At 43.7% G+C, this 17729-nt stretch overlaps 1 protein-coding gene across 2 annotated transcripts in view; it reads right to left on the bottom strand.

Moving 5' to 3' along the window:
* iqgap2 (IQ motif containing GTPase activating protein 2) overlaps window positions 1-17729 on the bottom strand; it is a 99662-nt gene that overhangs the window by 63818 nt on the left and 18115 nt on the right. For both annotated transcript variants that reach the window (XM_080738858.1, XM_080738859.1), the window contains exons 3-4: window positions 7320-7476; window positions 2392-2469 (exon numbers count right to left, since the gene is read on the bottom strand). In XM_080738858.1, coding sequence (XP_080594984.1) covers window positions 2392-2469; window positions 7320-7476 — 235 coding nt within the window. The remainder of the gene's footprint in view (window positions 1-2391; window positions 2470-7319; window positions 7477-17729) is intronic.

Here is a 17729-nt window from a genome sequence, read left to right as displayed (position 1 = left end):
CACACACGCACGCACGCACGCACGCACGCACGCACGCACGCACGCACGCACGCACGCACGCACGCACGCACACACACAGAGGACAGCAGCATTGAACTATTGCATCAACGGTGTTCCGTGCTCAATCTCAGTCTGTCTGCAGACACATAGACCTGTTTGTTCTTCACGAAAAGATAAACTAAATAAACAATAAGATTTACTCCATGAACTGAAATATTACACTTTAGCTTAATGCTGTCAAAACTCATTAAACAAGGCTTCCTTGTGTTTTTTATCCTTTTAGTTGACCTTGTACCATTGAACTGTACTGCCCTGTACCTTTTCCTGTGCAAACCTCTTGGTCTGTGACACATAATGACTTGTCTTTTAGTTCTACTAGAATTGATTCTTCTCCACTCGTCCCTCCCTAGTCTCGCCTGGCCAGACTGTGATTTGCAAATGCTCACGTCAAACAGTCTGGAGCCTCGGAGGTCTTATGATGAGTAGTTTTAATTGTCAAAATCAACACTTGTCTTAGTCCATGGGCCATAAGAGATGGCCCATGGTGGCAAAGGTTACCATGCATTTTTGAAAAGCTCTATATCTGTAGATTATATTTTGGTATGATAACCCTTTCTGAGACACAGCTGAATTGGTGTTATCAGCTGCTAGAGTTGGTGTCCCATTAACTATAGAGGGAAAAAAAGCAAAAAAAATGTATCTGCTTTAAGTAGCATATGAGGGGTCAAACTAGGGTTTGTTTCATGATTCTGAATCCATTGCAAGCATTGTTTTGCACGGAAAACATTCCTTGGGCTAAAAACGGCCCCTCAAGACTATGGTTTAGTGATGAAAAGTGATGAGTCATCACTTTTCACACTTTTGTGGGGGTCGTTTTAGCCCAAGGAATGTTTTTTCATGCAAAACAAATGCTTACAATGGATTCAGAATCATGAAAAACCCTAGTTTGAACCCTCATATGCTACATAAAGCAGATGGGACACCAACTCTAGCGGCTGATAACACCAATTTAGCTGTGTCTCAGAAAGGGTTATCATACCAAAATATAATCTACAGATATAGAGCTTTTCAAAAATGCATGATAACCTTTGCCACCTTTCGGATACCGACATCTCGTATGGCCCATGGACTAACTGTCATGAACATCTAATACGTCCAACAGCATCATTTGACCCATTTTCCAGTTGTCAGGTGACGTCCTTAAAGTGCTCCCTCAGTGCCTGGAATGCTGGAGCATCTAAAAGTTATTTCAGTCGTCTGGTGGATCATTGTCCCTGCAGCCTGAAGCTGCAGCTTGTGTTTCAGTGAATCAAACAACTAAAGACATTCACAGAACCACAGCTAGAAGTAGCACAGACAAAAAGACCAGCCCTGGGGTTTGTTTAGAATCATCCACAAACCAATTAAAGAGAAGCCAGAATTACTTGATTTTGATCCTGTGAAGAAATTAATGGAATCCACGTCTTCCTTTACAAAACCAAAAGGGGCGTGCCTCTGACCGAAATGCTGGTCCCTGATTGGGCTACAAGCTTAAACACACACACACGGCTACCTACCTACCTATGGTACGGAACACACACCTATCTACATACGGAGCCCAACGCAGTACTTGCACGCTCTGCTGGCACAAGTACGGTAATATAATACATATAACCAGTAAGACGCCTAAGGACGAAAGGTCTTGCCCTTTGGCCAAAGGGATTTGGTTCCCCTGGCATCACAGGGATCTCCATATATGGCAATGAAAGGGATTTGGTTCCCATGACATCACAGTGATGTCAGAGCGTGATGTCAGAGCTTGAGAGTCAATCAACAAAAAGGACAAGCGTTACCCGTCCGGGTATGGACAAGATATGACGGTTCTGATAGTAAAGGGCAAAATGTGTAGGAGCAGTGTCCAAAAATGTGTTTTAAAAAATCGGCCTGATGGTGGCGCTATATGGGACAGATCCATGTTGATGTGTGTAGACATACTGTGTAGCGATTTGTGTGATTTTAGGGCAAAATCTGTAGGAGCAGTGTCCAAAAATATGTTTTAAAAAATCAGCCTGAAGGTGGCGCTAAATGGGACAGATCCATGTTGATGACATGAGTGTAGAGCAAGTGTGTACTGATTTGCGTGATTTTAGGGCAACATTTGTAGGAGCAGTGTCCAGAAATGTGTTTCGTAAGAATCGGCCTCATGGTGGCGCTAGAAGAGGGCCATGTGAGAATTGATGGGTGGAGGTTGTGGTTTGGCAGGCAAGGAGTGTGTGTGCAAACGTGTGACGTGTGACAGACAGACTGACGGACTGACGGAGGACTGACGGACGGACAGCTGCTGCGACCTGACGGTCGCAATAAATATAATAAATATAATAAATATAATAAATATAATAAATATAGTGTTACCTTGGGCAGTCCCACAGACTCCATGCCTCGGAGCCACTGTACTGTGTTGTCAGTGTGTCTGAAGTGTAGTCCTGTACTCTGCGCACGCACGCACGCACGCACGCACGCACGCACGCACGCACGCACGCACGCACGCACGCACGCACGCACGCACGCACGCACGCACGCACGCACGCACGCACGCACGCACGCACGCACGCACACACACACACACACACACACACACACACACACACACACACACACACACACACACACACACACACACACACACACACACACACACACACACACACACACACACACACACAGAAAGGAAGAAACAGATTTTTATTTATGTTTACCTTGTTTACTGTAAATCTCTCTGGGTTAAGAGCGTCTGATAAATTGTAAATTTAATTTCACAACAAAACCAGAATGTGTGAATTTGTTTCACACTCAAATATATATAAAAAACTAAAAACATTGTGATCACATCTGGAAGCTGCAATGAAATGGAGCAACATTTTAACCTCACAGTGAAACAAACATCAGAGGAAACAAGCGTTTTACAACACGGTATGATCATTACTTGGAACACATTTATACTGCATTCTCTGTGTGTGTGTGTGTGTGTGTGTGTTTGTGTTTGTGTGTGTGTGTGTGTGTGTGTGTGTGTGTGTGTGTGTGTGTGTGTGTGTGTGTGTGTGTGTGTGTGTGTGTGTGTGTGTGTGCGTGCACATGCGTGCGTGCCTGCGTGTACAATTTATATAAACACCACACATAGTTGTATACCAGTCTCTGTCGGTTGGCAACGGTTACTTTGCAGGATTCAAATTCAAGCATAGCTAAAGTAGCAGATCTGCAAGCTCAAAACATATCACTTCTCATCCCGTTTGGAGCTTGTAGATCTGTAGTAAGACCAAGTAGGGGCGTTCATTCAATCACATCCAGACTGAAGGAAGGAGACATTGTGATGATGTGGTGAAGGTTGTGAAAGTCACTGTTTCTAGTGTTTAAACCACAGAATCCACTCTGATGGTGAAACAACACTAACACTGTCTACTCTGTGACTTTAGACCAGGTCTGGGTAACTGTGATGATGGAGCGGGAGAGAGGATCACTATATGTCCACACTCACTCCAGAGGACCACTATATTTCACACTCACTCCAGAGGACCACTATATGTCCACACTATATTTCTAGAGGTCCACTATATTTCCAAACTCACTCCAGAGGACTGCTATTTCCACACTCACTCCAGAGGACCACTATATTTCCACACTCACTCCAGAGGACCACTATATTTCCACACTCACTCCAGAGGACCACTATATTTCACACTCACTCCAGAGGACCACTATATGTCCACTCTCACACCAGAGGACCACTATATTTCCACACTCACACCAGAGGACCACTATATTTCCACACTCACACCAGAGGACCACTATATTTCCACACTCACACCAGAGGACCACTATATTTCCACATTCACTCCAGAGGACCACTATATTTCCACTCTCACTCCAGAGCAATATTTCCACACTCACTCCAGAGGACCACTATATTTCCACACTCACACCAGAGGACCACTATATTTCCACACTCACTCCAGAGGACCACTATATTTCCACACTCACTCCAGAGGACCACTATATGTCCAAACTCACTCCAGAGGACCACTATATGTCCACACTCACTCCAGAGGACCACTATATTTCCACACTCACTCCAGAGGACCACTATATGTCCACACTCACTCCAGAGGACCACTATATTTCCACACTCACTCCAGAGGACCACTATATTTCCACACTCACTCCAGAGGACCACTATATTCACTCACTCCAGAGGACCACAATATTTCCACTCTCACTCCAGAGGACCAAACTCACTCCAGAGGACCACTATATGTCCAAACTCATTCCAGAGGGGCCACATTGCATATTTTTACTCTGTTCTTGTTTTTCTTTTTATCCATACCGTATTCTTACTTCTCTGTAACTTTGTAAATAACCTTATACTGCTGTGCTGCCTCTGGGCAACTGATTTTCCCCCTTGGGATAATAAAGGTATCTATCTATCTATCTATCAAGTGAAGGTGGGGGCTGCATGTGGCCCCCGGGCCGCCAGTTGACCATGTATGATTTAGTATCACGGTCTATCACGGTGAAAAAGTCCCAAAACTGTAGCTTCTTTCAGGATTCAAATTCAAAAGCAAAAGAATGCAGACTCCTACATTATTTTGGGGGGAAACGTAAGCACAAAACAAACTTAAATGGGGGTCTTCAGCCAAATACCGTATATATCAACTTGGGGGTGTTTAAAGCAGAAATAAGCAGTTTTCTGCTGACATAAGCAGGAATCATGCAATTGCTTATTTTTATTTTTTATTTTTATTTTATTATATTCAGGCGGCTAACAATGCTCCCAAAAATCTAGTCTCTGTGGCGCTTCTAGGAGTCATTAGCAGCTTATTGGTGCATGAACCAGCCAACCGGGGCTAAAAGGATTGACAGACAGGTCAACCAATCTGAACAAGAACAAGAGGCGGTCCTGATTGGTCTGTTATTTTGGTTGGGTGACCCAGTTTAATCGACCAATGACAGAACTTCTCACAGATAAAAATAATAGGAAGTGTCACACACACAACATTTCTTTAGGAAGCATTGTTAGCCGCCTGAATAAAATAAAATATATATATATTTTTTAAATAAAATAAGCAATTGCATGATTCCTGCTTATGTCAGCAGAAAACTTTTCTGCTTTAAGCTAAGTGTTCTTCGGTGTGCGTGCGTGATTATGTCAGAGAGGGGTGCAACAGCTGGGCGACCTTCAGGGTCTGTGTTTGACCCCCCCCCCCCCCCCCCCCCCAACAGGAAGACGACTGTTGACAGGAAGTAGGATTTGGCGGTGAAGGATCTGGAAGGAGAGACTTCCTGTTTCCTGTCAGTGGAGGAGAAACGACTTGTCTTGCTACATGTGAGCACAACCAGGAGGAAGAGAACACACTAGCACTACAAACTATGGCAGGGGTCTTCAACAGGGGGTCCTCAGAGTTACTACAGGGGGTCCTCCAAGTCTTTGTGTGATAGAAACCTTTTTCTCCTTTTTTATATTAGCGTCGATATGCTGAGAGCTTTTATCCAAACATAGCAGATCTGCAAGCTCACACCTTGTAGATTGGCGACTTTCGGCAAAGAGTTTTGGTGTAAAAGGGGAAAAGAGCAGACTAAGTACAGGGTGAAAGGTCAACTTTATTTGTATTTATGGTTCAAGCGGTTAAATATCTGAAAACACAAATTGACTGTCAAACAATGAAACTATGTGGGATCTATGAACAGGTTGTGGGGGTCCCTGCTTCATCTCTCTCTCAACTAAGGGTTCCTTGGCCTGAAAAGGTTGAAGACCCCTGGATTACAGTATCTGTCAATCAAGTCAGACCTGTTCATTTAGTCTTTATTAATCCCATGAAGGGGAATAATAAGGCATTGTGAGCTTATAGATCTTGTAGATCTGCTATTTAAAAATGTTTGCCTCTTATATTTTTTGCCAATTTATCCCAACGTTTTGATCAGTTTGTACTTTATCTTTAAGTCTTAAAAGTCCTTCAATTGTCACTTGGCTGTCATCTGGGACCCCCTCAGGGACCCCCTCAAAATCATGAATGTACCTGGTATCACACTCTATGAATAAAGGCTACAGTAATGTACCTTGTACCACACTATGAATACAGGGTCCAGTAGAGCAGGGGTTCCAAATTCTTTTTGTCTCAGGGCACCCCATTAATATTTTTTTAATCCGAGGAACCCCTACACTATAATTTTCACTCCCAGCACCTTATATTTATAGCATATCATCATCATTGTCGGCAATGTCGGGTGGAAACCTTGTATGTCCAAAACCGTTCGTTTTGAATAATCATCTATAAAATGTACTAAACTAGTGAAAACAGCAGATCTACAAGCACATGCGAGGCGTTGTGTGCTTGTAGATCGGCTGTTTTCACTAGTTTTGTGCGACAGAGGTTTCTGCCTGACAGTAATGACACTTTAGTGATTATGTTGCTAGGGAAATGTTGAGATAATAACCATTTTGGTTAGAAAACCCCTGCAGTAGAGGACCTTTTATCACACTCTATGAATAAAGGCTACTAGGGGTGTAACAATAATATAGTAACTGAATCGAAAAATCGATTTTAATTTGCAACGATCTACTATATCGTTATGCAAAAGCATATATCGTAGCGTTTTGGCGTTGTATCGTATCAGTATCGTTTACAATGCAGACAATTGGTATCGAATCATTTGCAGTGCAAATAAGTGGGATTGTATACAATATAAATGAAAAAGAGGGGTTTAATTACTTTTCCATTCCATATAGCTACTCTTGGTCTATGGATAAATTGTGTGTAATCTCTGTGTTCATGTCAAGGTGCAGGTTTGTCCATATGTGTTGAAATATAATGTCCATGTATTTGCTAGAGAATCACAGTGTTTACTTATTTATATTCATAATAATCGATTTTCCCTTTAAAAACTGCTCTATTGACACATTGTCGGGTGAAAATGTTGTATGTCCAAAACCGTTCGTTTTGCATTTATCATTTTAAAAATTATTTAAACTAGTGAAAACAGCCGATCTACAAGCACACAAGCACACAACGCCTCGCGGTGCGAGGCGTTGTGTGCTTGTAGATCTGCTGTTTTCACTACTTTTGTGCGACGGCCTCGTATGATTTGCGAAAGAACATACAAATTTGGAGATACGAGATTTCCACCCAACAACGACGATATAATAGTGTTGTTGCTGCTCTTATAACACCATTATTACTGGGGTTGGTGGGGGCCAGACAGTAGCCCCCCGCGGGCCGCCTATTGGGGAACCCTGGGCTACAGTAATGGACCTTTTATCACACTCTATGAATACAGGGTCCAGGTTGTACCTTGTAGCGGTTCTGCGTGCGGTCATACAGCCTCTTCTCAGAGACCATCTTGGGGGCGAAGAACGTTGCCAGTTTGCCGAGGTAGACGCCGTTCCGTAGCCCCTCCTCCAGCTCTGTGGTGGGCGGGAGCTCCTCTTCTAGACACGCCTCCATCCACCTGACACACACGCGCACACGCACACGCACACACACACACACACACACACACACACACACACACGCACGCACACATTAGAAATATACATATACTGTACATACGATTTACCCCCATTGATTCCGGATGGGGGTAAATCCAGAACATTTTAAAAATAGCTGATCTACATGCTCACAACGCCTCGCAACGCTATTTTCACAATGTTTGCCTCTTGCTTACTTAATATTTGACAGTTTGGCCAGTCCTGTCGAATATTCGACTATTCGGATACTTTGAGGTCGAATAATTCAAATACTAAAAATCACTATTTGTGAATGCCCTATACTGTACTAAATTTGTTATAGTATTGACTATACTTGTACTGTTCTCCATTTTTGTCTAATAAAATACTCAATCAATCAAAACGTTTCAATTCGATTACATTTCACCAGACAGGCAGACAGGCAGGACAATGAGAAGTGTCCATTGTTGTGGACAGAAGCTGCAGTGTGCCCAGACAGACAGACAGACAGACAGACAGACAGACAGACAGGTGGACAGTCAGACAGACAGACAGACAGACAGACGCTGCAGTGTGCCCACCCAGACAGCATGCCTTAGGGAGGGGGCAGGAGCATAGCACCACCTACAGGCTGCAGATAGCTCTGCATCTCGGACCACCTGAACAAAACAACAGCAGCAGCCTGCTCAGGCATGTGCACACATAGACATCAAAGGGGGCTTGAGCCCCTGCCCTTTTAACCATCTGTAATAAAAGTGTCCTCTCCAGACCATGAGTGCAGTTTTCACAATGGTGAAAGAAAACAAATGTTATGTCAATATTTCAACATAACATTTGTTCGACGTTCCATTTGTTTGACGCGGGTGAATGTTAACCTGGTGAATGTTAACCACTATAGCTGAGGCCAAACTGGTCAAAAATCATCAATTTGGTGCACTTGGTGAAGAGTTTCAGATTTTTGGTATGGTGTTAGGTATGGGTATAAGGTTTTCAAAAACCATCACAAACAAGTTGGGCTCGCCCCCTAGTGGTCCGTTTGCAATGAATCAAATATTAGATATGTCAGTATATGGTTCAAACCCCAAATAATTGATGAAAGAGATTTATCAATGGATGCTGTTACTATTGGGTATGATAAACAACATACTAAAAATTCTGCAAAAAATAACTACCGGAAAGCCACCATTTTCAAGATAGCGTCCACGATGGCTGCTGGGAGCTGAAAATGCCTATAAACTGGGTTTTAATGTGTAAAAATTCATAATAAATCTGCACTTTTTGATTTTTGGTATGTTGTTAGGTATCATGGGTAAAAGGTTTTCAAAAACCATCGCAAATAGGTTGGGCTCGCCCCCTAGTGGTCTGTTTGCAATGAATTCAATAGTAGATCTGTCAGTATATGGTTGGAACCCCAAATAATTGATAAAAGAGATTTATCAATGGATTCTGTTACTATTGGGTATGATAAACAACATACTAAAAGTTTAGGAAAAAATAACTACCGGAAAGGCATCATTGTCAAGATGGCGTCCACGATGGCTGCCAGGAGCTAAAAATGCCTATTTAATGTGTAAAAATTCATATAAAATATGCACTTGGTAACTAGCTTTTACATTTTGGTATGGTGTTAGGTATGGGTATAAGGTTTTCAAAAACTATCGCAAACAAGTTGGGCTCACCCCCTAGTGGTCTAAAATATACTGACCTATCTAATATCTGATTCATTGCAAACAGACCACTAGGGGGCGAGCCCAACTTGTTTGCAATGGTTTTTGAAAACCTTATACCCATACCTAACACCATGCCAAAATTCAAAAACTCTTCACCAAGTGCATATTTTTTATGATCTTTTACACATTAAAACCCAGTTCATAGGCATTTTAAGCTCCTGGCAGCCATCGTGGACGCCATCTTGAAAATGGTGCCTTTCTGGTAGTTATTTTTTCCTAAACTTTTAGTATGTTGTTTATCATACCCAATAGTAACAGAATCCATTGTAAAATCTCTTTTATCAATTATTTGGGGTTTCAACCATATACTAACAAATGTACTATTGAATTCATTGCAAACAGACCACTAGGGGGCGAGCCCAACGTGTTTGCGATGGTTTTTAAAAACCTTATACCCATACCTAACACCATGCCAAAAATCAAAAACTCTTCACCAAGTGCAGATTTATTATGAATTTTTACACATTAAAACCCAGTTTATAGTCATTTTCAGCTCCCGGCAGCCATCGTGGACGTCATCTTGAAAATGGTGCCTTTCCGGTAGTTATTTTTTCCTGAATTTTTAGTATGTTGTTTATCATACCCAATAGTAACAGAATCCATTGATAAATCTCTTTCATCAATTATTTGGGGTTTGAACCATATACTGACATATCTAATATTTGATTCATTGCAAACAGACCACTAGGGGGCGAGCCCAACTTGTTTGCGATGGTTTTTGAAAACCTTATACCCATACCTAACACCATACCAAAAATCAGAAACTCTTCACCAAGTGCACGAAATTGATGATTTTTGACCAGTTTGGCCTCAGCTACTACGCCTAAACCTAACCCTAACCTCAGTAAAACTATGCCTAAACCTAACCCTAAACCTAACCCTTAGTAGAAATAATGAAACGTAGAATTAGTGAGATTTAACCGAAAGAAACGCAAATGCCCTCTTGCCATGCCATACCTGAAGGCCCAAACTCTCCTGAACTTGAATGCAGCATCTTATGTTGAAAAAATTGCCCTCTCTGTGTAGAAATCCATGCCGTTACACCACATCTCCAGTGTTCACTTAGTTTAGTATGGTATCAAATACTGACAATAGACAACTTTCCAAGCTCACAGCTTGGAGGTCTGCTATTTTCACCAAAAGGCACTTTTAGAAATGTCAGCCCCTGCCTCTCTAACTGTCTCTGCACTTCCCTGAGCCAGCGGTCTGCTCTGCAAAAACACAAGGTTTACTCCAAAAATCACTGGGGTTAGGGGGGTTATGGTTAGGACTCCGGGAGCGTGTCGCTGTTACTACATGTCATCTTTTCGACACCCGACTCTAACCCTCACCCTAACCTTAACCTCTGTGGAGTGAGTCGCTAACCCTCCGGTCGAAATGATGGGCGTTCACAAAAGCGAGATTTCCCCAGGACTCCACTGGGGTTGGTGTCTAAGACAGTGTCCTCAATGCTCAATTGGGCTTGCAAAGCTGGTGTCATACTGGGATGCCCCTCCCCCGGCAGCCATTTTGAGAGGGTCGGGGGATATATACTAGCTATAGTAGCAGGGCTTGACATTAACTTTTTGAGGCACAGTGTCATCTGGACAAGTACATTTCCCATTCACTTGTCCAGGCACAAAAGTCACTGGTCAATTTGCCATTTCAGTCTTTTCTATTATTTTTTTCCTCTTTTTTTTTGGACAAATAAATAAGACCCTCTTGGCCTCCTCCACTCCACAGTCCATAGTCTGCATACAGCACAAAGCTGCTAGGAGCGTCACAGAAAAAGTGAAACCAAAAGCCACAGCTATTAGCAGGGCTTGACATTAACTTTTTGAGGCAGAGTGTCCTCTGGACAAGTACATTTCCCTTTCACTTGTCCAGCCACAAAAGTCACTTTGTTAATTTGCCATTTCACCTTCTTTTTTATTTTATTTCTTTGGACAAATAAATAAGACCCCCTTGGCCCCCTCCACTCAACAGTCCATAGTCTATACAGCACAAAGCTGCTAGGAGCGTCACAGAAAAAGTGAACCCAAAAGCCACAAGTACATTTAAAAATGTTCCTTAGAGCTAGTACGCTGCATGCATGCATTGAGGCTCAACTTTATTTTTTATTTGTTTTTTTGCACTGCAGAAAGGCTCATAGACATTAGGCTTGTCCTGTTGTCCGGGACAACTATTACATCCTTATGAACAAGTTAATTAAAAATGTACTTAAAAATGTACTTGACCCTGGGTGGAAAATGGGTTACAAAATCGTGGAATAAAGATTTAAGGAAAAATAATTAAATATACTTGTGGCTTTTGGTTTCACTTTTGCTGTGATGCTCCTAGCAGCTTTGTGCTGTATGCAGACTATGGACTGTGGAGTGGAGGGGGCCAAGGAGGTCTTATTTATTTGTCAAAAAAAGGGGGAACAAAAAGAATAAAAAAGACTGAAATGGCAAATTGACCAGTGACTTTTGTGCCTGGACAAGTGAATGGGAAATGTACTTGTCCAGATGACACTGTGCCTCAAAAAGTTAATGTCAAGCCCTGCTACTATAGCTAGTATATATCCCCCGACCCTCTCAAAATGGCTGCCGGGGGAGGGGCATCCCAGTATGACACCAGCTTTGCAAGCCCAATTGAATATTTTATTAGCCAGAAAGCACAGTACAGTCAAAATAAATCACACCTAGTTTGAAGTGAGCGTTGCCATTTAACTGCATTAAGCGTCCCCTGAAGCTTGGCCAATGTGACCCTGGGCGTACGACAAACTTTGGGTGCTTTGTGCCAAGATGTAGGCCAGATGTAGGCCAGATGTAGGCCAGATCCAGATGTAGGCCAGATCCTGATGTAGGCCAGATGTAAACCTGATGTAGGACAGATCCAGATGTAGGCCAGATGTAGGCCAGATCCAGATGTAGGCCAGATGTAGGCCAGATCCAGATGTAGGCCAGATGTAGGCCAGATCCTGATGTAGGCCAGATCCAGATATAGACCAGATCCAGATGTAGGCCAGATCCAGATGTAGGCCACGTGTTGTGTCCCAGACAAAGTCAGATGTATAGCTTCGCACCGGGTTGTGTCACAACAACATGAAGTACAGAGCAGAACATGAATGTAGGTTTATGATGATGAGGTCATGGTCTCAGTGTGATGAGGTCATCGGCTCGGTATTGGGGGGGGGGGGGGCAGTTTCATCACCACCCAGGGGGGACGAAAACACAGAGAGAGAGAGAGAGAGAGAGAGAGAGAGAGAGAGAGAGAGAAACAGAGAGGAGAGGAAAAAGAGAAAAAAAAAGAGTGAGGCAAGAAAAAGGGAGGATGAATGAAGATGATGAAGATCTTCATTTAAGATCAGTGGTTCTCAACCAGTGGTCCGGGGACCACCAGTGGTCCTTGAGGGGGTTCCAGGTGGTCCACAGCTAAATGATGGGTGAGTTGGTAACCAAATGGACCCTTATTGATCTTTAACTCTTGAGTTGAAATGAAACCAAATGGACCCTTACGTTTCATGTTACACCCTCAAGAGTTAAAGCACACAGCGCCTCGCGGTGCGAGGCGTTGTGTGCTTGTAGGTCGGCTGTTTTCACTAGTTTAAATCATTTCTAAAACGATAACGACGATATGCATTACTTAATCTACACTAAGTCTAACAAGTGGTTAAATATCTGGAAACACACATTTACATGAACTCAAACGATGGGTTGTGGGGGGTCCCTGCTTCATCTCTCTCTCTCAACTAAGGGGTCCTTGGCCTGAAAACGTTGAAGACCCCTGCTATAAGGTGCTGGGAGTGAAAATGATATTGAACCCCTGGACTAGATGAAGTGCACTCAGTGAATCTTCCTTCCAGGGTCAATAATACATGGAACCAATGCATCAGGGCAGGACTCATTCCAACAAACACACATGCTCATAAAAACATCTTCTTCATTGAAATGATGTGTTCTGGACCAAACTCAACCCATTAACACATTGACCGCCATTTTAACATACCTCCGTACTCCCACCTGCCATTCGTCTCCATAGACTTCCATGTAATTGGGTGTGCACGGATCATGCACACCCATGCCTAGATAATGCACCACGTGTGTCCACATTGCTCACAGCTTTCAAACAAAAAAATCCGAATGGAAATCCGTTCAGGCATTCATGAGATAACAGCCACTATGTTTAACAAAGATGGCTGCCAAAATGGCTGCCATGCTTGAAAGATGGGGTTGCTATGGGGGTTAAACATGCAATTTCGCGATTGCTATCATGCCTACTCCATTTTTGGGGGTCAAAAAAATGTTTTGAAAAAAAAAAATTTTGAAAAAAAAATTATTATTATTATTATTTTTTTTTTAATTCTCGGGACTATCGGGCCTGGCGGGGAAAGACATTGGAATAATCTCGGGACTATCGGGCCTGGCGGGGAATGAGTTAAGAACTGGAATTATTTTATGATTTAACTATTGAAAAAATAGCAGATATCCACCTGTTTCCGACAGAATTTACTGTAGAATTATTTGCGGGACACATCCGCTTAACAGCAGACATACAAGCTCACGTCGCGTTGCTGATGTAACCACTGTGAGCTTGTAGATCACACTCGGCTGCGACCCCGGAAATGTCGCACGCCTTCTGCGCAATGCACAATGGGACGTTGGAAACAGGTGGATACAAGCTCGGTGCCGCGCTGCGAGCTTGTAGATCTGCTATTTTTTGAAAAATAAAATGTGTGCAAAAGCCGACATAGAAACATGCATTTTTCAAAAACTTAAGGATACATTTATAGAATCGAGTTAAAAAATATTCAAAGACTTGCACACATTTTCACGATTTAAAAAAAATAGCAGATCTACAAGGTTGTAGATCTGCTATTTTTTTAATAGTTAAAGGATTAGATAATGGACCCCTCCCCCCCAGCCACCTGCGTGCTGGAGCCCCTCCGTGTGTGTGTGTGTGTGTGTGTGTGTGTGTGTGTGTGTGTGTGTGTGTGTGTGTGTGTGTGTGTGTGTGTGTGTGTGTGTGTGTGTGTGTGTGTGTGTGTGTGTGTGTGTGTGTTGCTCATGGGACGCAGGGTCTCCGCCAGGCGTAGGAAACTAACCACACACGTCTGCTGTTAATGATTTAGAACACAGTGAATCATGGCTCGTCTGGAAGTCTGTTACACATTAGTGAATATACTGACTGACTGGGAGTCTCTCCTCATGGAAGCTCTGTCAGGACAACACACTGGAGCCAAGATAACAAACTGTGTCAAGATAAGAAACAGCCAGGGTTCTTCTATCTGACCCTGATACACTTCTCAATGGGCCTGAAGACTAAGACCTGGCCCTACCTGGGCCCCAACTGGGCCCTACTGGGCTGGCTCGGCTCGGCCTGAACAATCACCATACTTTTAAGGTCATTGCACACTGCTGCGTTTTTTTTCTTCTTTTTTTTTGACGAATATAGGAGCGATTTCGGAGCATATAAATTAAGAAATCAACCTCACATTAATTATGTCAATCACGAGCAGATTGGACCTTCTGTTGCAGAGATCTTCGATGGCTGGCTTGGACTCCTCATGCACTGAAGGAAGCATGATGGGTCAGTCCGTTGCTCTGACCAGGTTGGCAGAGGGAGAGCAGAGCCCAGGATCACATTAGATAATTGACACCGGGTGGAAAAAAAGGGGTTAAAAAAAATGCTTCGGTAGAATACATGCTGGCTTCTTCCGTCTGAGTGAAACCAGTCTGACAGTGTGAGAATCAGTAGCAGTAATAAAAGGTTTAGAGCAGTTTGCTGACCGGTGAGTTTGACCTCTAGTGAACCTGACCTCATCTGGAGGAGGAGGCAGTGATGAGGTCAGCACGACTCAGCAAGACTTCATTATTACACCTGTTTACACACACACACACACACACACACACACACACACACACACACACACACACACACACACACACACACTCACACACACACACACACGCACACACACACGCACACACGCACGCACGCACACACGCACACACGCACGCACACACGCACGCACACACGCACACACACACACACACACACACACACACACACACACTTAATAATAACATGCTCATTCAGTCATTCAGTGCACGTTCATTCATGCACATACTCCCCCCCCCACACACACACACTGTCCTGTACATAAACACATGTTGTTGATGCTAATTAAAGCTAGGCTGATAGGAGCCAGGCCACGGCTACTGAGACATGACTCTGCATTCTGACAACAATAACAACAAGGTGACTCAGCATTCCGCCCATGTGTCGAGCAGGTAAGCCAACGATCCAGGGAGTTTATTCCAGGAGGGAGAAGAGTCAGGGACGAGTGGATCGTTGTCCTGGGGTTTTTAGCTAGGGTTCTGTCAGCATCCCTGTGTTGGCTGATCTGAGTGTAGGGTTGCCAACTCCCATAGTTTCAAATACGGGACACCTCATTATACTTCTGAGGAAAGTGGCGGCGCCGAAATAATCAGGTATTTTCGGTTATAAAGTTGGCTAAAACGGGTATTTTCCTATATTAAATCATATTTTTCCTTTCACAATATTAATTCGGGTGTCTTTGGGCCACCTAACTATATTTTATTTCTCTCAATTTTCCAAAACATATAGGTCTACCTGGTACGCATGTGCCACTCCCTGGGTACCCAACACTAGTTTAATCATATTGGCATACAGTAATAACCATTAGGTTTTAAAAACAAAATCAACGCATGCTTATGTTATTTCACATACCAGCCAGTCTGGGGGCGCTTTAGTTGGCAGACAAGACAACTGTAATGCTCCCAGGAATACCATCCATGGCTTATTTTCTGCTTGCTTGCCTGCTTGCTTTTTCACCTTGGTGTTTAGGCTATCACCTATCATGGATTCATGTCTAATATTACACAATCTTCAGTCACATGTTTTTTTTAAAGACATTAAACAATGTTCTGAGCCGAGTACTGTCGTATGCTCGCTCGCACGCACTCTCGCGCAGGCAACTTGTGGACTGAACCTACAGCCCATGGGAAGGGATTGGGCAGAGACTGTGTCTTAGCAACACTGTGTTAATGAGCCAATGAACTGCCTACAAACAGCGCAGCGCCTCACACAGCAATGGGATGCAGCACTTGTCTCAGAGGAGAGCAGAGTGGAAGCTCACTGACAGGCAGAATCACTGTCATTTCTCAATTAAATCATCCCGTCATCCTTCAAATACGGGACAAAGAGCGTCCTGTATCAGTTCAATACGGGACACGTCTTTTAGTTTCCAAAAACGGGACGATCCCGTATTTTACGGACGGTTGGTAACCCTATCTGAGTGAGCGGGTGGGGTTGTAGGGGTTGATCAGGTTTTGGAGGTATGGAGGAGCCGTACCTTTGGCTGCTGAAGGTCAGCATCAGTGTTTTGTATTCAGTGCAGGCAGCGACCGGGGAGCCAGTGGAGGGAGTGGAGGGCACGTTTGTGTAGGGCACAAACATGAATGCATTGATAACACTTCTGATGACAGTCGTATTTCCCGTTTGGACTGGATATAGGTTTCCATATCCGGTCTGAGGTCCAATCGCAGCTCCGTTCGCATAGCTTTTCATTGTAAACAAGTGAGCTGACTGCACGGCCATAGAATGGTATTTTTTCCACGCTGTTTTTTTTTTATTTTGTAGCTGTTTGATTCTTTTACCCGCCTGGCATATGATCTGCGCACATATCGCCTGCTATGTGCGCGAACGTGTCCACGTGTTACCATAGCGCACAGCTGGCTGTTTCCAATGTTTTTTCATGTAAACACTGGCGGATAAGCAGGGATACAGCGTGGCAACGGATATGTCTATTTCAATGGGGGTTTTTTTATTCGAAAGCTGTCACCGAGTCTACACGTCTACTAGATGAGTCGCGCACAGATCGTGCACGATACGTGCGCGTGCCCACGTTAAAAGGTAAGGACAATTTGGCAGGAAAACAGTTCAGCCTATGTTTAAAATAGCAGCATATGAGTTAAGAGAGAGCTCTTTGGCCCCTACAAACACACGCGCGTGCACACACACACACACACACACACACACACACACACACACACACACACACACACACACACACACACACACACACACACACACACACACACACCCTTGTAAACAGTGAAATCCTCCATCCCCCACCACTGTGTTTTTTACACACAGGAAGTCACACAAAGCCAGAACATCCTGGTATCTTCATCATCATCATCATCCTCATCATGACCAGGAGAAAACAACTTCCTTTGCTTAAACAATGTGAGGAGAAACGCCCCCTCCTCTGAGTTTGTGCAGACTAATAACGTCCAATCGTATGACTGTTGGAACGGTCGACACACCAGCTAAGAAACCCTGGTGTCTGAGACTGACATTACGAGGAGGCTGATCAATATGTGATCTATTCATCGTTGTTTTCACAGCCTCTGGGAGCGCAGTGTTATTTTATGGGGGGGGGCGGAGGCGATCTACTGGAAGCCATGTGTGAAAGATAGGCAAGCTGGAGCAGTCCTGTGTGTCTGTTTACAACACCATGACACCACCGCCCCCCC

This window comes from Nannobrachium achirus (genome assembly GCF_963921795.1).
Source record: "Nannobrachium achirus genome assembly, chromosome: 12".
NCBI classification, from domain to species: domain Eukaryota; kingdom Metazoa; phylum Chordata; class Actinopteri; order Myctophiformes; family Myctophidae; genus Nannobrachium; species Nannobrachium achirus.
Note: the sequence above shows the minus strand (reverse complement) of the source record. Positions and strands in the feature narration are given on the sequence as shown.